The sequence below is a fragment of the Amborella trichopoda genome, chromosome 4 (genome assembly GCF_054954075.1).
Source record: "Amborella trichopoda isolate Santa Cruz 75 chromosome 4, AtrichopodaSantaCruz75HAP2 v2.0, whole genome shotgun sequence".
Classification (NCBI taxonomy): Eukaryota; Viridiplantae; Streptophyta; class Magnoliopsida; order Amborellales; family Amborellaceae; genus Amborella; species Amborella trichopoda.
Window position 1 is genome coordinate 45048824 of NC_142339.1, and position 27076 is coordinate 45075899.

The 27076-nt window shown below is 35.0% G+C and overlaps 2 protein-coding genes across 5 annotated transcripts; one reads left to right on the plus strand and one right to left on the minus strand.

The window, feature by feature from the left end:
• Positions 1-910: 910 nt before the first annotated feature.
• On the minus strand, positions 911-4343 carry LOC148782509 (alpha carbonic anhydrase 7-like). The gene is made up of 7 exons (XM_088864123.1): positions 4069-4343; positions 3692-3871; positions 3067-3176; positions 2805-2907; positions 1782-1949; positions 1292-1345; positions 911-1165 (listed from the first exon to the last, which is right to left on the minus strand). Exons 2-7 carry the CDS (start codon positions 3866-3868, stop codon positions 1064-1066), a joined length of 714 nt encoding a protein of 237 aa, XP_088720249.1. The 5' UTR covers positions 3869-3871; positions 4069-4343; the 3' UTR covers positions 911-1063.
• Positions 4344-11250: 6907 nt separating this feature from the next.
• LOC148782510 (alpha carbonic anhydrase 7-like) lies at positions 11251-19097 on the plus strand. 4 transcript variants are annotated; one of them, XM_088864124.1, is made up of 7 exons: positions 11251-11406; positions 11535-11752; positions 12461-12570; positions 17422-17545; positions 17646-17816; positions 18720-18773; positions 18865-19097. In XM_088864124.1, exons 1-7 carry the CDS (start codon positions 11280-11282, stop codon positions 18937-18939), a joined length of 879 nt encoding a protein of 292 aa, XP_088720250.1. In that variant the 5' UTR covers positions 11251-11279; the 3' UTR covers positions 18940-19097. The 4 variants fall into 4 exon arrangements, 3 of the variants coding, with proteins under 3 accessions (XP_088720250.1, XP_088720251.1, XP_088720252.1); XM_088864125.1 differs by having other exon boundaries at positions 17443-17545; XM_088864126.1 differs by having other exon boundaries at positions 11260-11406; positions 11565-11752.
• The last annotated feature ends 7979 nt before the right edge of the window (positions 19098-27076 follow it).

Here is a 27076-nt window from a genome sequence, read left to right on the forward strand (position 1 = left end):
CATAGTTTTTATAGAGCCAATGCTCTAAACAATCAAAGTAAAGCAAACCTTCTAAAAATGTGGTTTCAATAGGAGAAATCTTTGTGATAGCCATTTCATCTGTAAACGCCAATGGCCCGGATTGAATATGGGCTGATCTGACGATCACAGATGTCCGGTAGTGTTTGAATTTTAATTATTTTATTTTACAAATTCAAATCAGTTAAAATTTTTGCGGTTTTTTTTATTTTTCAAAATAGGCGAATGTACGAAAAATATCAGAAAAATATTTTACATGAAATAAATTGACCAAAATACCCCTAAAAGTTTTAGGGGTATTTTGGTTAATTTGTTTTCATGAACTATGGTTTTTATATTTTTATTAGGTGTGCCTTGATGATAAGAACACACGCCTAAAATTTAAAATGCTTTGGATTTATAGAAAAAAAATTCAAATTCAAACACTATCTGATATTCGTGATCGTCAGATCGGCCCAAATTCAATCTAGGCTGTTGGCGTTTACTGTAGGTGTACGCCATGGGTTTACACAATCTTTTTTGATATATATATATATATATATATATATATATATATATATATATATATTAATTAATTAAGTTTATCTACTATTTTTCTAAGTCCCCCTAAATCACAACTGCATAAACTCCTATTTTAATTTTTATTTACTTTTTATTTTTGTGGATTGCGACCGATTTGAACCGATCCTTTTTATTTTTATTATTGAAAGGTCAGGTGTACAATGTGGCCCACGGATCCCAACTTCTCTAACATTATGCACTTATAAATACAATAAGTTATTTTAGACAGAAAATCACGAATCCGACCGGTTGCGAAAACTCCAAACAAGGAGAATCACTAAACACCAAGAACAGACTAAAAGATTTCTTATCGATCCTTACGACAAATATGGAAGAATTGAAGGGCACTTCTTTATATTTGCATAAAATTTAATGTGAACTGGTAATCTAGTATAATGTTTATTGTCCAAGTAACAAATAAATTACATGCCCTAAAAGAATGAACAAAAGAAATTGAAGGGTACTTCTTCAATGTTGGTATATGTTAAAGTAAAAAATGGAGAGCAGGTGAAAGACGCCTTGGAGTGTAGAGGTCAACAACTCGTTTGTTGATGGGCTGCGTTGGCCTCGCGTTCGCCTCAGCTTCCTGTAACATAATTAGACACAATTGGTACTATTTATTTAATAGGCATCATGCAAAATAAATGGATCACTAAACTAGATAAATCATGCAGTAAAGTATATATATAATTATGAAAGTTGAAAGGCTTACATCATGAACCGCAGCCCTCAAGAGCCTCAGCTGCTCTCTAGAGACCGTCCTCACCTGAAATTAACATTATCAAAATTTAAATTGGAGTGATTTACTTACTGACAATAAAATTTATGTAAAATACGAAATGCTCAGCATATAGGTGAAAATTAAAGTAAGTTGGTCAACCCATATTTTGTTTTTAAAAAAAAAAAAATTGCCCTTCGATCGATCTGAATTTTCATTATTTCTTTTTTTAATTATTTAGTTGGTAGAGCTTGGGTAGTGCCCTGCTAACAAACAAACTAGTCCTTGCTTATGCTTGGCTACATTAGAGAATACCAAAAGAGGGGAGAGAGAGAGGTAGCAAGAGAGAATCAGTGTGCGAGCTTTGAACAAAGTCAGGTGGAAAGGGGCCAACATTGGGTGCAAATCCTGGTAAATCTCGATAGAGAGAGGAAATTGCAATAAAACATATTTAGGACGAAGATTTAGAGAGAGAGTCGCAAACCTTCTTGACTATATTCCATGCAACGCCTTGTGTGCATGGTGGAGTGGTAAGAGAGCCCATATATCTGTAATACTTTCTACTACCCATCTTTATGTGCCTTGGATCCACCACGCCCACTTGTGCTTCAGCATTTTTAGAATCCGCAATAGATGATATATTACCCATGAGCTGAAATGATCAAAGAACCGAATTCTTTTATTTCTTCAATCGCACACAAAATCGTCACAAATTTTGTTAGTAAAGCAATGAAGAGAGAGAAAGAAAAAGGAAAAGCATGTCGACCAACGTAGATAAATTTGGGATGGAGAAAGAGACGATGCTACATACTGTGTTTTCCAGTTATTTCTCTCCCTAATTGAAAAATATTAAATTTTAAAAACGGTGCTGCTCAAGCAGATCTATAACGATTCAATCTTTAAAATAGATGGTCTAAATAATATGTTATAAAATATCATAAATAAGTTGGATTTTGAATTTAAAATTTGAAAATCTAAACTATGATTTGCATGAATCTGGAAAAAAAAAGTTAGTGGCGCGCGAATCACTTTTCCATGGAAAAGTGTTTAGGGAAGCATTGGAAAAGAGAAAGGAAGCAAAGTAAAAAGAAGAGCATTGAAGTTTGTAGGCCTACCGCAGACGGATAAGAAGCCTTAACAAAAACGGAGAGAAATCCTATTTTTAAATGGATTTTCGGCTAGAGACCATTTATTTTTTGGAAATGTATACGAGATCATTTATTTTTATTACAAGGAGCTCACAACTACTATTGATCATTAGATGTAAAATCGGGTGGTTAAGAATGGGCCACTAACTAGACACAATGTCCAAAATAAAAACTTTCAAATGTTATGACACATTTCCATCCATTAAACATTACATCCAATAGCTAGTAATGATTGTGACTTTTTTATATAAAAAATAAATAGTCTTCGGAAGGACGTCGACTTTTGCACTAATAAAGAGAAAACACTGTTAGACAATTAATTACCAAATAAAACACCGTTAGAGAGTGAGCATGATTACCTCCTTAAGAAAGGTATCAGGTCTGCCAATTTTATAGGTAATCCCAACCACCGCATTCTTCCCATCTTTGCTTTGGTGAACCAAGTGCACCTCTAAATGGTATCTTAATCAAACAACCCCCAATTTTTTCCTTCAATTGGGAAGTAAATGTGAAAAGCCCTAAAGTTTTGCAATAAGTGCGCGACAGGACAAAAAGGTCACAGAAGGAATGATGTCAAAAGGACAGAGACCCATGCATTGCATAATTGATTAATTAATTTACCTTGAACCATTGAAAGTGTGCTCGGAGGGTGAATGCCAATGACATTGCTTCAGAACATACTCCGTTTGGTTTATTTCAAGTGTTCCAGCTCCACTTTTCCCCCACTTAAGCTGCCACATCAATTTATAGTTACACACATAAACAAGTAGAGAGAAAACAATGTTTAATTAAGTTCAAACAACACAATAATGTTTAATTAAGGCTGCGGTTTCAATAAAGTTGCAACCTTAAACAATCCAATTTAGGCGTACTTCTAAATTTTATTACAACATGTAATTTTGATGTACAATTTTTTAGGATTATCTGAAAATGTATTTTCATATCTAATAATTAAATTTTAAATTTAAAAAATAGTTAAAATCATGTAGATCTATAAACATGTGAAAATCTTGAAAATGGACAGTTTAGATAATGTGTTGCAAGATGCATTATATTTGCGACTCAAAATTTCCTTTTTTTACACATTCATACATCTCGATATCAAGATGATCAATTAGAACGTCTTTTAACATTAAAACAACCTTTTTCGATAGATTTTGGAGGTGCATTGTACTTCTACAGTTGCAACCCTATATAAAGTTTTCCCTTGATTAAGTTCAAACAACACATATAGAGAGAGAGATACCGTTATATCATGGCCTCTGTAATCGCCCCAAATTTGGCAGAACCTCCACCCTTTCGTGAAGCAGGTCAATGGGAGACTGCATATCCCCATTGCTACAAGCCCTCCATTCGGGATAGAGCTCGCCCCAGTGCTTTGGCCCCCTTTCACTGTCTTCCAAATAATCAAATTCTCTCTCATCCTCTACCATTCATCAAACAAAAACTTCATATGAGAGAGAGAAAACATCATGTGAGAGAGGATACAAAAGTAAAAACCAGAAATAAATTAGATTTAGAAGGAAGAGAGGAACAGAAGAAATTGCAGGACGTTAAAAATAGAAGGAAAACAAAAACTGCAGTATATAAAGACAGAGAGAGAAAATGGGTAGCAAAGATTACCAACTTCCTGTGAAGCCGAAGGAACGGATTGTGTTATGATGAGAAAAATAATGACAGAAGACATGAAGCAAAGGGTAGGCCTGCATAGATCCATGCCGATCCTCTCTCTACACAATGTGTCTCTCGCTCTAACTCGAACGAATTTGTAAGCATTTATAGCCTCGCCCTTGAGCATGTAATGCATATATGCCGTGCACAAAGATTTGGTCGGCGGGTTCTTCTTTCGTAGACGAGGAATTGATACCGATAAAGCAACAATAAACTATGATAGGGTTTTCAAAATCCGTACCACCCGTGATGACTTCAATGAATTCTCTATTATTGTTCTTTTGTTCTTTTCTTGTGTTGGGACTAATAGGGTATATCTTTCAGGCTTTTTTTTTCTTTTAAAAAAGTAATTCAATGGGGAAAGTGTGAAACCATGCCATCTAAATGTAAAAGGTGCAGTAGTGCCGAGGCTCTAAACAATTAAAGTAAGACACATTTTCAAATAGGGTCGAGAAATCTTACTCTGGTCCTTGTGCTAATACAATAGTCAATGAAGTAGAAGCTAGCGGTTTATTGGAGGGAATTAAATTGCTTTTAAATTTTGATACAGAAAAGGTTATTAAAGGGGATTCAACGAATATTATATCATTGTGTAATATAGAAGCGCGAGCTCTTTGGAGACTCTCTTCCCTTTTTCATGAAATTGGTGACGTTCTTCAGTCACTTGATGTTGAAATACTTCATTGTTACCATGAAGCAAATGCTGAAGCTGATTCTATTGCCAAGGGTGGTCCTTTTCAATCCTCATTGGTGATTACCAAATTTGTGTGATGTATCTTTATGTATTTCGTTCCCCTTGTAATTTCACTTTTTTCCATAAAAGTCATGTGTTAATGTTAAAAAAAACTAGTTTAAATATTGGAAATATATGTAATAACCTTAAAATATATTTTTTATCTTTAATTATAAAATTTAAAGCTTCGGAAATGGTCTAGATCTAGCAGATCTATAACAACATGAAAATCTTGAAAATTGATGGTCCAAAAATGCGTTACAAGATGCACTATTTTCGAAACTTGAAATCCATGTTTTTCTCATGTCCATGCATCTTGATGCTGAGTTGATCAATTTGAGGATATTTGGGCATCAAAACAACTTCTTCTAGTGAAATTTTTGATATGGGCTCTAATTTGATAGTTCAGAGCTTCGGCTCTATAGGAACTTTTTTTAATTGTAAAAGCAATAATATAAAAAATAGGGAGATTTACATACATACAGGGTTAAATTTATAGAATTACCAAAATCTACTAAATTACTCTTTGATCGATATTTTTAGAATTTACATTGAGATTCATCTTTTTGTATTGAGTGGAAATCAGTTTGGAAGACTCTTTGAACATAGAAAAACTGATGTTTTTTATTTCAATAAATATACCCAAGTAGTATGAAGACAATCATCAATAAAAGTAACATAATGTTTACAACCATCATAAGAATCGACTGGGGTTGATCCCCACACATCAAAATGTATCAAATAAAGTGGTTCCTTTAAAACATGTACAGAAGACTAAAAAGGAAATATTGTATGTTTTGAGACTTTTGAAACTTAACAAGAATGAGAGTTTAAAGATAGAAAATGCATTACGATTTTTCAAAACTTTATCTGAAGGGTGTCCAAATCTTCAGTGCCACAATTTATTAACATCAAAATTATCTTGACTGGCAACCAAAGCCTTATTCTCTTGATTAAATGATTTTTGCCCATGAGACAATCTTCCTTCACCAATCTTCTTCCCTGTGGCCCGGTCTTGGAAAATCACAGAGTTGGGAGAAAAAATAACATTGCAATTCATGCTTTGAGTAATTTTACTAACAGACATCAAGTTTGAAGAAAATGATGGAACAAAAAGGACTTCAGAGTTTTGTGACTTGGAGAAGAAATTGATCTTACCAACACTATGGATATGAATTAAAGAACCATTAGCAATAAACATAGGATTTATATTTTTATTATTTTTTAGGTTAGATAGACACTACAAATTACCAGTCATATTAATTGTGGCCCATGAGTATACTATCACTGAACCAGACAAAGGTTCGATGGGAACAAATCCAGCTATGGAGTTATCAACGCTCAGCAATAAAACAACCTGCTCTAATACCATGTAGAATTTACAATAAAAGAAATAGTGTTGAGAGAGAATAACCAACAATACATATATATGGTTCGGCCGTGATGCCTACGTCACCCGGAAGTAAACCAGTATCTCTGATTTACCAAAGATTTAGAAAAAATTCTCATTACAATAGTAATCCCACAAAATAAAAAAACTCAATAATAATTCCACGAAATAAAAAAACTCAATATATCTTGTAATATACGAGATAGAAAACACAATATATGGTTTCTATAACTGTGAACAAAAGCCAAGGGAGGAGGAAAGATGGCGTAGGTTATGGTGTTGAGCTACTCTTGCAACTATCGCTGTTCGGATTCTTAGAGAGAGAGACACACAGAAAAATCAACTTTGGACAATTCATAGGGCAAAAGCTACAGGTCAAACATGGGAAATAGTTATCGGGCCTGGGGCAGGCCATTGAAAGCCCCGCCATTATCGGGTGGGCCTGGCTTTTAAAGGGCCGAACCAAAATGCGCATAAACATTCTTGTGTCTCTCTTTCAAAAATGGGTTTTGGAGAGAGATGTGGACTGGTTTTTGGAGAGAGAGATGGACTAGAAAATGGGTTTCTAATTGGATTTTTGAGAGAGAGAGAGCGGGGACTTGGATGCCTTGACGAGAGAGAAAACCGAAAATCTCGAATTTAATTATGAGATAAACAACCTTTTTAGTATTTTCATTCCTCAAAGGGGTTTTAAATTTTTTAAAAATTAATTAGTAAAATAATAATAATAATAATAATAAAAACTGGGTCAAGCCTGGAATGGTTCGGGCTAGGTCCAATAGGCCTAGTAGGCTTTCTTGTCTGGCCAGGCTTTGCATAAAATTCAAAGGCCTTACCAGGCTGGGCTTGGTTTCTAAATGAATTTCCGTCGTGAACGGGCCATTACCGCTTTTATTTCTATTCCGGGACTTACCGGGCTAGCCCAAAACAGTTTTGGGCCTTTTGGTAGCCAGCCCGGCACACTGGCAGCCCTAGCGTGGATAGGAGCGTTCCAATGTATGGCCAACCATGAGTTGTCTCGGTTCTAAACCGATCGTCTTGATACGACAACTAACGAAATCAAAACGTTCCCTCTGCGACAATCTGAATATTACCTTATTTATCACATTCCTTTAATACCTCGCGATTAACCAAAAAAAAGTCACATTGAACCGGTTTAAAAAATTGGTGACCCGATCTGCTGGAAGATATAACCATAAACGATAGGAGCCTTCCAATGTAGGGCAAACAATGTGTAGTCTCTATTCTAAACAATCTTCTTCATACGAACTAACGAAATCAAAACGTTCCCTCTACGACAATCTGAATATTACCTTATTTACCACATTCCTTTAATACTTCGCCATTAACCCAAAAAACAATCTGAATATTACCTTATTTACCACATTCCTTTAATAGTTCGCCATTAACCCAAAAAACAATCTGAATATTACCTTATTTACCACATTCTTTTAATACTTCGCCATTAACCCAAAAAAACTCACATTCAACCGGTGTTTAAAACATTGGTGATCTTATTTGGAATAGATGATGTCACGAATCAACATTGCTACACAATAAATTGTAAATTGTGATTCTGACGTCATGACTTTTTAAATGGGATATATATTTTCTTTAAACTTTAGTGACCCACTCAAACCACATGGCTTTGCCACTTCATCATACCCTGCTACTGCTTGAAGAGATTGAGTAAGTTTTATAGGGTTTTGCACTCCTACTATTTTTCGAAGTGGGACAATGTTGTTTGGGTGCCATGCATTTAGACCATGCATTTATATCGCTTTGCATTATTTAGGGCGCCAAGAGCATCTATTTATATGAATATGCATTTAAAGACGCATTAATTAAAAGATTTTATTTAAAATATTCCTCATATGTCCATGCTTTTATACCTCTGTTTCCTACTATAAGGTAGGTTTTAGAATACTATTTAAAGCACTATAAGGTAGGTTTTAGAATACTATTTAAAGCACCCTGCATTTATACGATAAGGAAGGTTTTAGAATACTATTTAAGGCACCCTGCAATTATACGATGCATTTTTATAATCTTATTATTGGAGCATATTCACTAGTATTTTAAAATTTTCCTCATATGCATTCAATGGTATTGTAACAATTTTTTAAATCACGTTTATTATAGTAGTATAACTAATAATTATGTATTGATGGCTACATCTTGTGTTTTATTTATGGTAAAAGAAGGACGGACATGAGAAAAGATAAATTTCAAGATTTAGAAATTGTGTATTTTGCAACACATTTTAGACCGTTAAATTTCAAGATTTTCAAGCGTTCATAGATCTGTCTATCTACATTATTTTTGAAGCTTTAAATTTTATAAATAAATACAAAAATATATTTTAATTCTATCACAAAGATTTTCAATATTGAAACCATGTTTCTTGATACTATTTCAAGGTAGGCTCTAATTTGATTGTTTAGAGCCTTGGCTCTATACAAACTGCATCCTTATGGGAAAAGTTTATATAGAGCCGAGTTTCTAAACAATCAAATTTGAGCCTATCTCAAAAATTTCACTAGAAGAGGTTGTTTTGATGTTCAAATATATTCAAATTGATCATCTTGACATCAAGAAGCATGGACATGAGAAAAACATAGATTTCAAGTTTTGGAAATAGTGTATTTTGTAACATATTTTAGACCGTTAAATTTCAAGATTTTCAAGCTTTCATAGATCTGTCTATCTACACTATTTTTTAATTTTAAACTTTATAGATAAATATAAAAATATATTTTAAGACTATCACAAAGATTTTCAATATGGAAACGACGTTTCTCGATACTATTTGAAGGTAGGCTCTAATTTGATAGTTTAGATCCTAGGCTCTATACAAACCGCACCCTTTATTTATTAACTTATTTGTATTACAAATTATGCAATGCATTATTTTTTCTTATAGTTGTAAATAAGATTTTTTTCAATTAGATGATATTATAATACACTTAACATTTGTTCTTATTTGTGTATTAAACAATTATAAAATATAAATAAATAATTTCAATTTCAGTAACTGATATTATAATTAGCTAGGTTCTGATAATTTTGGATGAGTAAAGAAATTAATAAATGTTTGATACTTTGATGTGAAACTAATTTTACATAAATTATTTTTTTAATATTTTAATATAAAAGTGTTTTTTTATATTTTTAGTTATTTTGATACAATATTATAATGGGCAATGATCTTATGCAATGGTTATATTATAGTATAATGCAACCACACTTCTAGAAAATCATGTTTGTGGTATTTATATGACCTAAAATTTTGCACACACACTCTCTTCATCTCAATAATCAATAAAAAAAAAAACAGTTAGATTTGAATCCTAAATAGGGTCAAAATGACCTCCTTCCAACAACGAATCTAAACTATTCATTTGGTGAATTTCAAGATCTTAGCTTTTACAAACTCAAAATCATTTTTTTCTTTTTTAACATTGTTCATCTAATGATAATAAAGCTATTTAAAAAATTGGAAAAGAGCTAAATTCCTTCTAAGGCTAGATGTAAACATCTTATCAAAATGAACGGCCTATGTTAATTGGGCTAAAACAATACTTTTTATACTCGATTTTCAAATTATTATTTTTTTGTGATTTTTCATTATAATGAAAAGAGTGTATATTTCAAAATTTAGATCAAACTAATGATCCTAACATAGTTTTTGAAGGTTGTTGCATTATATTATTATGCAACTGTTGCATGAATCACTGCCCTATTATAATATTATATTATAATTAATAATTATACAAATATCCAGACAGGAAAACAACGTCGCAATATTCACCTAGTTTTACAAAGTAATAAAAGTACATAATGGACCAATCGTAATTTTTTTTAGAAACTAAAAAAACATTATTTTTAGAGATTTATAGTAATTTTTTAAAAAAACTTTTGAGGTAAAATTTACCAATTCGACCCATTCTTGAATCCGATCCATCCTCCACGACTATGGATGTGAATGATTCGCATCGCGGACGAGCTTTTTTCAACCTTGCATTCAACAAAACCAACGACCCGTTACCACCACACAAGCTATTTATTATTACATGCCTTGAAATCCAAAACATAAAGTTTTTTTGTCCGCGGACTTTAGGATAAGTTTTCTATGAGTCAATAGAATTAAATGAGTCCTCTCTCCTAAATTTTGGATTCAAATGTTTAAGGAATGGAAATCTCAACCATGTTCATAATATTTTGAAAAATAAATTTTAAAAATAAAAATAAACACTTTTTAACATAATTTGTGCATAATCGACATTAGAACTTTTAGGGGCCACCATTTTCTAACACCCATCTCGAAGATGGATGTTAAAAGCTTCGGGGTACCATACTGTAGGAGTGCGTCCCTGTAACACGCACTACTTTCCCTCTTATGTTTATGGATTTAGAAACTCTCGAATAAATTGAGGTAAATTAGGTCGCATAGTTGCACAGTAACCATTGCCCCAAATTACCGTCCCCAAAAAAGAAACAACAGAAAAAAATAGAATAAGCAGACCAAATGACAAACAGCAATAGAGAATAATTGTTTCATGCGGGCTGACATACATCTTAAACTTGTGTACAAATAGGCGGTCCATCAAAAAACAATTGAAATGAGGAGTCTACATGTTTTCTTAATAGAATTATCATTTTTTGTTTTCAAAATTTATTTATTTTTCATATTTTGATCTTTATGTTAAAGATTATACAATCTCTAAAAATTAGGAACGAATTATATTTCAAAAATAAATTTATTAAGGGGCCCGTATTTCTACCTATGCGGGTTTGGCCGCATTCTAATCACGCTTCATCATTCAATTACCAAAAAAAAAAAAGCAAAAATAATAATAATAATTCATTGTAGTCGTCACAGCTGGTATGGACTTTGACAATCCTTTCCTATTTTATTATTACTATATCTATGTCAATTCATATTCCGAGAATGAAGAGACCCACAATCAAAACTCCTATATATATTACAAGCCCAATGGCGAGGCAACACATACTATTCGTCAGAGATAGAGCGAGATAATGAGTAATACATTTTGTAGAGAGAGGATCGCAATGGATCTATGCAGGCCTACCCTTTGCTGCACGTCCTCTTTCATTCTTTTTCTCATCATAACACAATCAGTTCCTTCGGCTCCTCAGAAAGTTGGTAATCTCTGCCACCCATTTTCTCTTTTTCTTTATATACTGCAGTTTTTGTTTTCCCTTTTTTTTCCGGTCTTCCTGTAAGTTATCTCTTCTCTCTCACATATGAAGTTTTTGTTTAATGGGTGGTAGAGGATGAGAAAGAGTTTGATTATTTGGAAGGCAGTGCGAAGGGGCCGAAGCACTGGGGCGAGCTCCATCCCGAATGGAAGGCTTGCAGCAATGGGAATATGCAGTCTCCCATTGACTTGCTTCAGGGAAGGGCTGAGGTTCTGCCAAATTTAGGGCGTTTAAAGAGAGAATATAAGCCTGCCGAAGCAATCCTAATGAACAAAGGCCATGTTATAATGGTATCTCTCTCTCTCCCCTCCTCTTTATGAGTTGGTTGAGTAAATCTACTTTTCATCTGGCTCATTGGGTCAGTGTGTGTGCTTCATGAACAAAAATGAAATTTAGTAACTTTCTTTTTCAGTTTTTTTTTTATCTCTTTTTCATTAGTATGTCTTAGAACACAAGTGGACAATCATCTCTCTCTCTATACTTACTATTTGAACACAACTTTTTTTGTTTGACCAAATGATTTCTCCCTCATAACATACAATCAATTTCCTCCCTCGGGCAAAATACACGTTATGGATACTTTTCAGATCTCAAATTTTGGGACGTAATCTTTAAAATGCATGTAATAATCTTGGCAAAACTATTTTTCACAATAAACTATTTACGCCTCAAGATTGAATCAAGACGGTCCAATTTTTAAGGGCTAAATCCAAGTGTTACAAAACTTAAAATTCAAATTCCTTTCTGTAAAAAGTTATTGTACAGTAATTATTATGTGTTTTCCATAATTTAGACTAAAACATATCTCCTGAATAGATGTTTTGAGTGAGGGAGGAGATTCACGATATGAGCAGAAGCATAGTATATGCGCTCCTTCCTTTATTAAGTGTGTACTTTTTTAAGCGCAGTTGTACATTCATCTATAATTGTAATCGAACATTATAATTAAACATTGTTCTCTCTCTACTTGTTTATGCGTGTATAAATTATTGTGGCAGCTTCAGTGGGGAGAAATTGGAGCTGGAACAATTGAAATAAATCAAACACAGTACGTTCTCAAGCAATGCCATTGGCATTCACCCTCAGAGCACAGTCTCGATGGTTCAAGGTAAATTAATTAATTAATTATGCTATACCTGGGTCTCTGTCTTTTGCACTTTAGATTAATTAATTTCAATCATATCGTTCTTTCTATTGGAAACTAAATAATTTTTTTTGAAAAACCTAATATATGAGACAACAACGTATACTCTCTATATTTGGGGATACCCCATTTTTATGGGGTGTGAATCCTTAAGGATCTGGTAGCACGTGACCCATAGGAGATAGACTTTTTCACGTGTAAAATAAAGGGCATAGATAGGTGGGTCTCACATATGTCTCTTTTGATCTTTCCTCCTTACAAAAGTAGTTGTCGCAAAGACAGAAAATATATGAAAAAAAAAGATGCAAAGAGAAAATTAAAGAAAAATGGTAAGTTTTTTATAGTAATTTGGTTGGGTGTTTTAACGAGAGAAAAATCATATTTTAGGGCTTGAGCGAGCGCTTATGATCTATTATATTCTTCACATGATTGTTTCTGATTAGTGGAAGAGCACGTTACTAGACATAGCCAACTTGCCAAACCATGTAAATCTTTGTACCTTGCTTGTATAATTTTTTTGCATTATTTTTTTCCCATTAATTTTCCAAACCTTGGTTGTTTTCGTCTATGATCAATATTAGAGCGTTAAGATTTAAGATCCTCGCTGAGCACAAGATTTGTGGCAAATCGCAAATATTTGCAATGGCTTGAGGAAGTTCAACTATATATGAAACTCTAAAAATTTGACAGTTGAAAGATGGTTGTGTAGTATCTTTAAAAGACAGAGAAAATAAACATGAAAAGTTTGATGATTTGGAATTTGATGAGAATGATGAATTGACCAGAGCAAATATTTTCTTGGTTCTTGATGCGTTTGTTTTAATCAATGTCTCTTTATAAACTACTACGAAAGATTTATGGGTTAGGCTGAAATGTACTTATAAAGGTAAGTCTCTTTCTAAAAAACATTTTTTTAAACAAGAACTTTTACAATCTCAAGATGAGCGATGGCATATCTTTAAAGGGGCACGTAAAAGATTTTAATGCCTCGATTAGCAAGTTGATGTGACTAGACGTAAAAATTGATAAAGAAGATAAAAATATATATATTTCTTTATTCTACGCCGAAATTATAGGTTGGATTGATCGTGAATCTCAATTGTATGAAATCTCTTGAATTTAATTATATTGTTTCAACACTTCTGATGTAGGAGTCTATGTGAAAGTGTTCACGCGCCAGCCGATGCTGATCTCTGGGATGAGATCAACTCAAATCTTTGTAAAACTCAGTTAAATTATGGAAAAATAAAGAACGTGGGATTGCTTAAATTATGGGTTCAAGAACGACACAGATCTATTCATATCCGATTCTTTACTAAGTCCATTGGCAGCGCCAGCTTCCATATCTGTTTATATTTCTTCAAAAACTATTTTAAATTTTACTGACTAATGAATCACCCAAAATTATAGAAAAATAAACTTGATTAAAGAAGAAAAATATACTAAATTAAGTAGAGAAAAATATTTACCTTCTAGGGACTTGAAACCTAAAGTTTCGGGTTTGGATCAGTCCGCTCTTCTGGTGCCACCATCTTCTTTTTTAATTTCTTTGCTTGCTCTAATTGGTAGACAAAAGTCCTTTCACCTAGATTTAGGATTCCTAAGGTTTGGAAAAAATTAGGGATATTTAGATAGAGTCTACCTTGGCTTTGCTTGGGTTTTGAGGAAGTTTTTTTTAGTTTTCTAATGTTTTGGGGATCTCCTAATGTAAAATCTGAATATTGGATTTTTTTGGGATTTTTTTACCATTTTTAGGAATTTCCTAAAGATTTTTCTTTCTTTTAAGTAATTTTTTAGTATTTTCCTAATTTCGAAATTTCTTTGATTTTCTAAGGATTTCCTAGGGAATTCCTAGGATTTTTTTTATTTGAGGGGGTATTTATAGGTTGAACTAGGGTTAAGGTTGAAATTAATCAACCTAATCTCCTAGTTCAATTAGGATTAGATTTATGCCATTTTTCTTCATTTTTTAGAATTTTTCAGATTTTTCCACAATTAAAATGGTGTCAAAACACAAAGTTTAGACCATCAGGCCACGTTTGGGCTTGCCGGGCCGTGCGACATGGGCCATGGCTCCATGCACAATGCACAGAGCATCCTATGGACTGCGTGACACATGGAGTGCCAAGCGGGTCTCTCACGCGCATTTGCAGTGCAGTTTGGTAATTCTAGCCCCTGAAGCTTCTAGGGCTTGTATCTTGTGATCGGGAGGTTCGATTTAGGTAGTTCTTAGACCATGTGTTGGGTTGGTTTGGGACAATTCTACTGGATCTAGGTTGTCAATGGTCTACTGAGGTTTCTGCAGTCATTTGGACTCGAAATTAAGTTTATTAAGAATTCCCTTAGCTAGAATTTTGAGGGGTTATCTATAGTTTCCCCTCTATGGTATTCACCTAGTGTAACGAGTGAATGGCAAAGAAATCCGAAGCAACATTTAACAGGAACCGTGCTGTTTTTTAGCCGGTGACACTCATTGTTGTAACGTTCGCAATACTACCTGGGACCCAGGGTAGTCATCTTTGACTTTAGACCATTTTTTTGAGATCTAGTTCTCTAATCGAACATGTTTCTGATTTATAAGAAGTGATGATGTGATGAATTCCCAGTTATTTGAACTTCTTCTTTATCTTTTATTCTAATTCTTGGAGTCCACAGGTTCAGCCTTTTGCTTTGGGAACCTATAATGTGATTTATCTTTCCTAAGGGTTTGCAAGCATGGCAATTTAGGATCTGGTGGTGGCAGAAATATCATGTCCCTGCCTCCTTGAAACTCCTTCATTTTTTAATACATTTTAGAAGATTTTGAATATTGGTAAGATTTTAAAACGGATACAGAGTTTTGGGTCACTTTTTAACCAAAGAAAATAGTGTTTTTAAAAACTTCACAAAACATATGAGGGAATTTTGATGATAGGTGAGAATTTTTAATTAACGGGTTTGATAAGCATTTTAGGTTCATGCTACCATAGAGCTTTGTTCTTCTTCTTTTTTTCAACATGAGCTTTTCAAGCCCCTACTTGGGACCTTTAGGACAAGGAATCATCAAGTCCCTTTTCATTTTGCAATCTTGACTCATGTGTTGTAATTTAAGGGAAAATATTTCTTGAAGTTTATGGGAAAACCAATATCTTGGATAATATGAGATATTGCACCTGATTACTCCGGATCTCCTTGGACTTCAAATTTTATCCCTTCACTGCTATTCCTTTGAAGTTTGGATAGTTGATGTTGTTCTGATTTAGCTTGGAGCCTTAGACTGATGCCTTTCGTATTTCTTTCACTTTTGACACTATTTCGACTTAAGAAGATAAGTTGAGGAGAATTTCTAGAGATTTTGGAGAAGAGACGAAGAGATAAAGTAAGTTTTTTCTTTTTTCTTCTATTAGGTCGGGGTCCCTTTCGGGAGTTTAACTTGGTGCCCATTTTTCCAACACTCGAGGTTCCTATCGGATTATCAGCCCGACATGCTTATTTTTTATATTTTCTTCATTGCCCCCAAAGTTCTTTTCAGATGTTCAGCCTAGTGATCATTTCCAAATCTCGAGATTCATTTCTGATTTTCACCCCAACGTATTTCCTTTTTCTTATGTTTCTTTTTTCACTTTTTGAAGAAGATGACGAAAGAGGAGGAGAAGAAGTAGAGGGTGGTGGAGGAGGAGGAGGAGGAGGAGGAGGAGAAGAGGAGGAAGGAGAAGGAGGAGAAGAAGAAGAAGAGGAGTTAGGGGTGTTTTTCCTTCTTGGCACTTTGGCCGGATAAGAATTTGATCATTCTTCCTTCTTTCAGGTGATAGTGAGGTTCTAGTCTTGGTTAGCTTTTGGATTTTTCTTATCTCTGGTTGATATTTAACACTTCTTTGACAGTGGTTGCTAAATTCCTATTGAGTTTTTCCTCTTTGAATTTCTTCATTCGAACCATGATCTTTAGACTTGGAGTCACTCTGAGCTCCTAGTCCTTCAATCTCCTGCTAAATTAGCTACGCTTATTTTATTTTTTTTCTTTTTTTGCACTAACTCCTTAGACTGCTGATGCCATAGAGTAGGATGTCTAAGCAGAGTATAGATGCCCCACCTGGCTTATTTGAAAGAGAGGAGCAAGAGTTCACCCTACTCCTTTTCGATAATATTTTTTTATTCGCAGCTTCATTTTTCTCTTAAGGGATTGATGGCCTCGAGGCATGTTGGGAATCGTTGGATAAGGTGTGGGCCTCAACCAATACAAAATCATTATACTCTCTTCCAAATAATTGAGGAAAGGGTTTCCTTTCTTCGTTTAGTCCCAATCATGTGAAGAATGTGTTGTGCATTTTTGAAAGAGAGAACCATGAAGATGGGGCAGGTTTTGAAAGGTTAGATCTCATTTCAAAATTTGAATTTCAAAAAGTGAAGATCATTATATGCTCCCGTAGGAGCAGACTGTACATTAACTTCCTCAGATGAAAACCCTAGCTAGGATTTTTGTTTAGGAACCCAAATTTGGGGGATGTAACCTATTCAACACAGTGGGAAAGAAATGATGCACTATATCGGCCTGAAAAAATGGGTTATAGGTTTGAATAGAGATCATCCAATTTTTAGACAGTGAAATCTTAGTGTTTAGGGGTCCAAAGGCATAATTTTTTCATTGAAAATACGCATATGGTGATTCTGAAGTGGAAAAATTTCAATTCAAATAAATCCTCCTAAGTTGGTCTTCTTGCCTAAGGGATCAAGTATAAAATCTTCTTTGGCAGTGAGGATGCCCCTCTCGCTCTCTCTCTCTCTCTCAACCCCACCATGCATTTACATAAGTTTGCTGACATGAATTCATATTACAAGTACCTATGCCTTTGCCCGTAGATATGACTTGGAGATGCATATGGTCCATCAAAGATCAGATGGACGAACAGCCGTAGTTGCAGTGATCTATAAAGTTGGGCTGCAAGATCATTTCCTATTGAAGGTGAGTGACTGAAAATACTAATGCCTCTCTGGTTTTAAGTGGGCCATGGGATTTTGAGTATTTACTTGTACTAATGTTTCTGTGCGTTGGCTGTTGGAAGGCGACGGATGCGATTGAGGATATCACTGATAAAACAGGGTCCGAAGTGAAAGTTGGATTAGTGAACCCGGAAGATGCCATAGATTTGGAGAGAGAACCATACTATAGATACCTTGGCTCCCTCACTACTCCTCCCTGCGAGGAGGGAGTCATGTGGACTGTTATAAAAGAGGTAAACATACCCAGAGGAGACTATAATTGCTTAATTGACATGCAACATGCACTTTTATATGAACTTAGAACCAAGTGCATGTAGATAAGCCTAGCAATGGGCTGTGCAACTCAACCCAGCCAAACCGGAGCCCTCGTATATGTGACCGATCAGGCCAGGGCTGGTCAAGGGATTTCATAGCTTAGCTCTACGTTGGCGGCGTACAGCGTGTCATGGCCTAGATTGCCTAGTGGCCCAGGCCCAGGCCCAGTCTTTAACAAGCCTTCCTATCACATTGTCCACTCACCCTCAAAATCCCAGCCACTATCCACTTTATCACTTTCTAAAAGAATGAACACTTTGCCCCCCTGTTTTCGGACTACCTCTTCCCTTATCTCAAGGGAGAATTAGTAGTAGTACATTTTTTTATAGAAAATGTTGTAAGGTGATGTAAAAAAAGGAAAATTTAAAAGATGAATTATGTTATATTTCAGTATTGTTAATTAATTTTAAAATCTAATTAAAGGGCAGATAAAGAACAACTGGTATTTTATGTGTGATTTGATAAACAAAAAAAAATATGTTGAATAGGTGATAATATAGAAGTGATTTCATAAATACTTGTGAAACTTAAAAAGTAATAAGATCATCTCATCTCCACCCTTGTCACAACATATACTACCTTCCAGCTTACAGTATTTGCTCCTACCTAAGCTATGAATTATGTGAGGTTTCAGTTGTGGAGATGGGGAATTATTGGTGATCGATCTTATATTCATCGAGAAAGGAGCTGTTCTTTTTTTGTGTGTGTCGTAATTTGAAACTTAGATCCCCCCAAATAGCCTTCAAGTTGTTTTAAAGGCAGTCCCCTCTTATTAATGGCCAAAGTCGAATACTTCTCAATTTTCTTTTGCCTTATTGTAGGTGAAGACGTTCTCGAAAGAACAACTGGAAAAGCTGAGGGCTGCTGTTGAAGATGTGAGAAATTTCATTTAACTCGTACTTTTATCACAAAAATAAAATGAAAAATACTATAAACTGATGTTACTTGTTCGTCTATTTGTGACAGGGATTCGAGAACAATGCAAGGCCAATACAACCCCTGAACCAGAGACAATTATACATCTTCAACAAGGAGCGGTAGAAAGTGAATCAAATATTATTTTTGTAATATTTTTATATATTTTAGAAGTTCAAAATAAGTTATGGGTAGGTCTTTTTGCGCGCATTGAGTGATATATAGTCACAAATACGATTGTTGGTGTCCACAAGCGTGTAATGAATGCAAAGCTTTGATTTCAAGAAGTTAATACCACCTGGCACATGAATTAAAATCATAATGTTCAATCATAATGTCGTGCAATACTTTGATTTCAAGAATTATATATGATGTAAGGGTGCGGTTTGTATAGAGCAGAGGCTTTAAACAATCAAAGTACAACGCACTTTCAAATAGTGTCAAGAAATACGATTTCAATATTGGACATCTTTGTGATCGCTTTAAAATATATTTTTATCTTTAATTATAAAATTTAAAGCTTAAAAAAAATGTAGATCTATTGAAAATTAACAATAAAAAAATGTGTTACAAGATGCACTATTTTCAAAACTTGAAATCCATTTTTTTCTCATATCTATGCATCTTGATATCAAGATGATCAATTTGAAGATATTTAGACATCAAAACAACATCTTCCCGTGAAATTTTTGAGGTTTGCTCTAATTTGATTGTTTAGAGCAGCCCTATATAATCGTTTTCCATATATAATGGAGTGGTGGTAAATTAGAGGAATGTATACTAAAATGGTTTGATTTTGAACCCTTTATTGAGCACCTCAACAATTTTTTATTAGTTTTATAATTAGATTTACTTAGAAGGTGACACTTGTTGAATTGTATCGAAATGTAATACAAACCAGAAAATGCGATATCGTGGTTAAAAAAGTACACTGCCACTGGATTATGGTACAAACAATGTAACAAGAGCTATTTATTTAAAGGGTGCAGTTGGCATATGGATGCATCCGTAGGTGTACAGGTAAGGTGTAACTTCAAAGTATATAATTGTGATGTAAAATGTTTTAAGGATTATCTTAAAATTTATTTTTATATCTAACTATAAAATTTTAAATTTTCAAAATGGTTAAAATAAAGTATATCTATAAACATATGAAAATCTTGAAAGTGGATGGCGTAGATAATATGTTTTAAAATGCACTATTTCTGAGACTTAAAATCTTTTTATTTTTCATAGTTATACATCTCGATGTTGAGATGATCAATCAAAAAAAATTTCAACATTAAAACTACCTTTTTCGATGGATTTTTTAGGGGCATCCATGGTTTAACACTATAAAGTAGCATCCTTATATAACCATTTTCCTTCTTTAAATATTTCAAAAAAACTAATGGTCATACATCACATTTGATCCCTTAGGCAAAATCCTGGTTATGAGTACTATAGGACCCAAAATTTTGAGGATGTGACCTACTCGGAATAGTGATCAACATAAAAAATGAAAAGAAACTTAAATACCCACCCTGGAGCCACAAGAAAAAATGACATGTTAGAATTGCAGACCAACTATTCCAAAGGTTTAAGACTTTTGTTTTTCCTTCCCAGGCCGAGGTGAAGCAATTTGTGTTATATATATATATATATATATATATATATATATATATATATATATATATATATATATATATATATATATATGTGTGTGTGTGTGTGTGTGTGTGTTGAAGATGCTAAGGTGAGTCCACTAGCTGACAAAAAAATGAGTCCAACGGCTCAGATTGAATCTGGGCCAATCTAACGATCACATGTATATGATTGTGTTTGAATTTTAATGTTTTTTATACAAATTCAAATCACTTTAAATTTGGAGAGTATGTACATCAAAAATAGATGAATTTTATAAAAATATCAAAAAAATATTTTCCATGAAATAAATTGACAAAAATACCCTTGAAATCTTTAGGGGGTATTTTGGTTTTGTTTCACGAATTATTTTTTTTATATTTTTATTAGGTGAGGATTGATGAGAAGAACATATGCCTAAAATTTAAGTGATTTAAGTTTTGTAAAAAAAAATTAAAATTTAAACACTACTAGACATCTTTGATCGTCAGATCGGCCCATATTCAATCTAGGCCGTTGGGCTCATTTTTTCCTGTGAACTAATGGGCTCACCCAAGCTTTTTCCTATATATATATATATATATATATATATATATATATATATATATATATGGGTTTGTCTAGAATTAAAAACCCCTCAAAATACAAAGGTTCAAGTTAGAAGGGGTTGTAATGGGTATATTTATCAAAAAAATCCTTAATTTTTTATTAAAAAAATATTGAAATAGGTAACTTTACCATCAAGCAACGGCAAATTTGAAATTTTCAAAAAAATACAATAGCATTTTAGAAGTTAGTGCCCTGGAATTTTATTTGTAGAGTGCCCTTGTCCTTTAGTTAAAATTTTAACTTTACCCCTTATGGAGATAACAAAAACACCATTATCTTGTAGTAATATTTACAAAATTTCTCCACGAAAGTAATTTTATTTAAAAAAATAAATTAATAAATCCACCCTTCACAACTCTCTTTATCTTGAGCCTTTGTAATTTAGATCATATATATATATATATATATATATATATATATATATATATATATATATATATATATATATATATATATATATATATATATATATATATATATATATATATATATATATATATATATATATATATAATGATCCTATGAGACCCAGTGGATCTTAACTCGGCTTTTGATGCCTCATCATGGTAGATATGGAGGATGGAGAAGAAGAGACAGGGGAGAGTGGTTTTGAGAGAGATTCGGTGGTTAACGTGAAGTTCGATTTGGCTTCTGATCTTTTTGTTGAGGTTCATTTTCCAGTGGTGGGATCTTTTTCCCCACCTTCTACCAACATTTTTTGTTTGAACGATTGGGCTAGAAGGGGATGGGGTCTTTCTTACCCTCCTATCGTCAAAATTTTGGGTCCTAATAAGATATTTTTCTTGTTACGATCCAAGCAGGACACTGTGGTAGCCTTGGGAAATCATTTTGTTCGTGATCGAGGTAAGCTTTTACCTTTAGATATCTGGAAAGCATCATCTCATTTGTCTTATGTGCAGAGACAGAGTCTTTGGATTTGTCTTTCTGGCATTCTTTTCCATTCTTGGACGTTGGATACAATTCGAAAGGTGGCTAACTGTTGCCGAGAATACTGCGATCTTGATAGAGCTTCTTTTGAGGGGACTGATCTGAGTATGGTCAGGTCCGTATCTGGAAGCTCAGAGGTGCCTTTCTCCCCAAGTTTGTTAGACTGGTTGTTGGCCATGATTCTTTTGCCATTGAGGTGTCCTTGGTAAGAATGAGAAGGCCTCTAGGGTTCTGAAACCTAATCCTACTGTTGAAGGAGAGTAGAAGATTGTCCGCCATCGTAATTTGAAAGGGCGAAATGGGGTGTCTGCCTCGGAATTGGAATTTTTGGCGACCTTCCGTAGGAAAAAGCGGAGGAAGTTGATCAATGGTTCAATGCGAATGACGTTTTGAAATTTCAAAATTTGAAAATCAGGAAACAGTGGATTCCGGTGGGACATTTCACTGATTTTTTAGCTTCGGCTTTGCCTAGCGTTTCCAACAACGTTGAGGGTGCTTTTCGTCGTGGTGATGGTGCGGGGTCACCTCCACTTCGTAATTTGAAGATTGACGACATATCCTTGCATGATAAGGGTGCAGCACAATTTTCGGAGCTGGTGAATGCGGTGGAGGCTTCCTCGGCCTTTACGCCGGTGGGTGCAGAGTTGCCATCATTGTGGTCGTCTTCTCCTGCGTACAGGTTGAAGGCGGTGAGCCCTTTTCTCGGTGACAAGCTGGCTATTTCATCTAGCTGTCATTGGAGCTGGTTACTGTTCTTCTCTGCCTTAGTTTTTCTTGGCCATCATCTGTGCTCCTCGCTAGCGATACAGACTATTCTGGGTTTTTTGGGCAAGATGCTTCCCTTGTTGCACAGTCATGCCACACATCAGATTCGTTCCTCCCCGAGACCTTCATTCGATCCTTTGGGGGTGGATCCGATGGCTATTGTGTTGATTGAGGAGGATGAGGAACCTCAGGTGCTGAATGTAGACATTGTGGCTCAGAATCCCCTGATAGAAGTAGCGGAGGGTGCTTCGTTTATGGAGGAGAGAATGGATTTGGTTGTGGTCATTGATGATATCCATCCTCCCCTCAATGTGGTTCCCCAGGAGAATCATCCATTGTTGCTTCACTTTACTGCTGAGTTTCCACTGGAGGTGGTGGAGAAGGAAGATATTGCTATGGGGGCCTTTGTTGACCCTGAGGTCCAGAAGATTAGCAATTTGGTTGCTGATACTGGTATGGATTTCAATATCTCGATTAGAGTAGTGTTTCAAGAAATTATTGCCAAGAAGAAACTGAAGAAGCTTGAGGCAATTGCGAAACAAAAGTTGAAGCAAGGAGAGGAGAAGATTGGTTAAAAAGCACAGGTTGAGGAGGTGGTGCCTAATACCCCGCGAGCTAATGTTCGTAAAGCTAAAAGTAAAGGAAAAGGGGTTGTCAAAGGTACCAGATCGTTTGCACAGTTGCAGGCTCATGGATGTATGCCCTTGAATGCTGCGGCGAGAGGGGTTGTTATAGCTGATGATCAGGTGATGGAGAGCAGCTCTGGATCTTCGGTTGATGAAAGAATGCTGGGGGATTGCCTGAGGAAGCTTTGCTCTCGAAAGATGCCTAGTTTGGCTCGTTTAAGGATGGTCCAGGTTCATCCTCTGCCCGCCTCCTAAATGAATTTATTATCTCGGAACGTACGAGGTTTGGGCGACCTCAAACAGAAAAAAAGATGTCTGGTTTTTTGTTACTAAGTTTAGACCGTCTATGTTAATCTTACAAGAAACTAAACATCGTAGCCTCACTCTGCCTGGTGTCCGGGAAGTTTGTGGTTCTGGGTCTGTGAATTTTGTGGGGATTGAGGTTGTTGGTGCTTTTGGGGGACTGTGGATTCTTTGGGATCCTACAGTTCTACATTCTTTTTGTGTGGTGAAAAAATCTAACTTTTTGTTAGTTGGTTTTTTGTGTTCTCTTTCTGCTTTTAGATGGGGCCTGATGAATGTTTATAGTCCTCATGTCTATGCTTTGAAAGATGCTTTTGTCAATGATATGTCAGAAGTTATTCAGTCCTTTGAATTTTCGATTTTTCTGGGGGCGAGTTTTAACTTTACTAGATGGCCTGATGAAAGTAACTATGGTAGTACTGTTACACACGCTATTCGTCTTTTTAACCGTTTCATTAAGTCCCATGCTTTAATTGATTTGCCTATATCTGGCCCTGCCTTTACCTAGACTAATGGGAGTGTGGTGAATTTGTATATATCTAAACTTGATAGATTTTTTATTTCTGGCGAGTGGTCTGAGGTTTTCCCGTTAGCCATAGTTAAAGCTTTTCCTAGGCTATTTCCTGATCATACCTCTATTTTGTTGTGTACTAAAAACGTTTCTAAGGTCCTACACCTTTCCGATTGAAAATCGGTTGGCTGTAGGAGAAAGAAGTGGTCGATTTAGTCATAAGTACATGGGAGAACACAATGTTGTGGGTTCGATGGATTTTCAGCTTCACAAGAAACTGATCAATATTAAACACAAGTTGTTGGAGTGGAAAATAAATAATCATGTGCATATTAGGGGTATGATTGATGATGGTCTAAGAAAAATTGAATTGGTAAATGCTGTGGTTGAAAACACAGGGGGTGTTCTCAAAAGAGTTGGTATTGGAGAGAGATCGTTTTGTATTAAGGAGTTATAGGAGCTCAGGAGGCTTGAAGAAGTGTATTGGAAACAACGTTCCCATGTTAAATGGCTAAAAGAAGGGGACCTTAACACGAAATTTTTCCATGCTATGGCCAATACTTGTAATAGACAGAATGACGTGTGTGGTCTCTTAATCCAAGGTGTGGACCCTGATGATAGATAGGGGATGTCCAGTGCTATCATTCGTCACTTCCAAAGCACCTTTGCCTTTGAAGTTAGGATAACACCGAGGCTGGATAGGGTAGGTTTTAAAGTCCTGCCTATTCATTTGGTTACCTTTTTAGAAGGGGGTGTTTCGATGATTGAACTTAAAAAGGCGGTGTTTTTTTTACTTGGTGATAATGCTCCTGGTCCAGACGGCTATCGTCTTATTTTCTTCCATACTTTCTGGAATTTGGTAAGTAGTGAGCTTCTGGAAATGGTTAGAGGTTTCCTTAGGAGAGGGGAGTTGTTCAGAGGTGTTAACCCCACGCTTATCGCCCTTATTCCTAAGAAGTGGATTATTGCTAACTTGAGCGATATAAGACCTATTAGTCTTCTTACTAGCCTTTACAAAATAATTGCTAAACTGCTTGCGGAGCAGCTCAATGTAGTGTTGTCGTACATTATTACAGGCCCACCGTCAGCCTTCATTAAAGGATAGACTGATCACTGATAGCGTCTTGGTTACCCAGGAATGCATTCATTCAGATGTTTTAAATGGGTTTCCTGGACTAGTGATTAAATTGGATATGGAGAAAACCTATGATAGGGTTGAGTGGAATGTGCTTTTGGAGATTATGAAGAATATGGGTTTTGGGGACAAGTGGAGGAAGTAGATTTCTAGTTATCTCTCATTGGCTCATTTCTCAATTCTGTATAATGGTAGCCCTATGCGTTTCTTTAGTGCTTCTAGCGGTATAAGACAAGGTGACCCTCTATCCCCTTTCTCATTCACTATTTATGCAGAATGATTTAGCATGATTGTTTCCAAAGGACATTTCGTGGGTTTACAATTGCCTAATGCTGATCCTTGTATTTATCACCTTCTATATGTTGATGATACGTTGTTATTTTGTGAGGCAAAAGTGGATCATGTTTCCAATATTGCTATGTTCTTAAAATGTTGTGAAGTGGCTTTAGGTCAGAAAATCAATTTTGAGAAGACAGAGATGATTGGTATAAATTGTGAGGATTTCCTAGTTAATACCTTGACAGAAATATTGGGGTCTAAGGTTGAACATTTCTCAATTATGTTCTCAATTATGAACATTTATACTAATGTTTTTGTGTGTTGGTTGTTGGAAGGTGATGGATGAGATTGACGATATCGACGATGAAAAGGGATCCGAAGAGCAAGTTGGATTAGTGAACCCGGATCATGCAATAGATTTGGAGAGAGAATCACACTATAGATACTTTGATTCCCTCACCACTCCTTCCTGTGATGAGGGAGTCACTTGGACTGTCATAAAAGAGGTAAACATACCCTAAGAAGGCTATAATTACTTAATTGGGTTTGCATCCTCTACTTTTACATGAACTAATAGCCAAGTACATGTAGATAGGCCTAGCAATGAGCCGTGCGACTCAACCTGACAAGTCCCGGGGCGGGGTCAATAAATGTGACCTATTCGGCCAGGACAAGTCCAGGGATTTCATACCTCGACACAATTTGCAGTGGCTTAGGCCCACACTGCTTGTTCTTTGTCTAGGCCAACCAACCACTATCCACTTGATCAATTGCTCCTTGTTTTCGGACTATCTGTTCCCCTATCTCATGTGAGTTGTTTAATGGCAAAAGGCGTAGACTTTTCTTTTTTCTATTTTCTTGTTGCAGGTGAAGACCGTATCAAAGGCGCAGCTGGGAATGCTCAGGGCCGCTGTTGAAGAAATGAGAAATTTCATTTAGCTCATGCTTTATTCACCAAGAAAAAACAATGGAAAAATTCCTTAGACTGATGCTATTTTTTTTTTGGTATTCGACAGGAATTTGAGAAGAATGCTAGGCCTATACAACCCCTGAACCAGAGACAAGTATACATCTTCAAGAATGAGTCGTAGAATGTGACACAAATATTATGTACTGTTTTCTTTTATTTCGATGCGTGTTCAATTTTTTTTTTCTGTGTAATTTTTTTGATTAATAAATTCAGTAACATTTGTCAAAAAAATGATGTATGTTTAAAATTTTAAAATAAGTAATGGGTATGTCTTTTCCCACCCATTAATTAGGTAGTAGGCTGCATTCTATGTATGCAATGCTTTGATTTCAAAAAGCAAATACCACAAGATACATTCATATGATTATTATTTATTGCAAAACAAGTTCGTAGAGTGGTGGTAAAATAGAGGAATGTATGCTAAAATGGTTTGATTTTGAACCATTTATTGAACACCTCTACAATATTTTTTGGTTTTAAGATTAGATGTCCTT

Excerpts from the sequence above, each read along its gene's own strand:
- LOC148782509 (XM_088864123.1), bottom strand. The coding sequence starts at position 3,868 with ATGAGAGAGAATTTGATTATTTGGAAGACAGTGAAAGGGGGCCAAAGC. Across the intron at positions 3,177-3,691 it reads ACAGAGGCCATGATATAACG|CTTAAGTGGGGGAAAAGTGG; the intron begins GTATCTCTCTCT and ends TTGATGTGGCAG. Across the intron at positions 1,166-1,291 it reads TGAGGGCTGCGGTTCATGAT|GAAGCTGAGGCGAACGCGAG; the intron begins GTAAGCCTTTCA and ends ATTATGTTACAG.
- LOC148782510 (XM_088864124.1), top strand. The coding sequence starts at position 11,280 with ATGAGTAATACATTTTGTAGAGAGAGGATCGCAATGGATCTATGCAGG. Across the intron at positions 11,407-11,534 it reads TTCGGCTCCTCAGAAAGTTG|AGGATGAGAAAGAGTTTGAT; the intron begins GTAATCTCTGCC and ends AATGGGTGGTAG. Across the intron at positions 12,571-17,421 it reads CACAGTCTCGATGGTTCAAG|TACCTATGCCTTTGCCCGTA; the intron begins GTAAATTAATTA and ends TCATATTACAAG.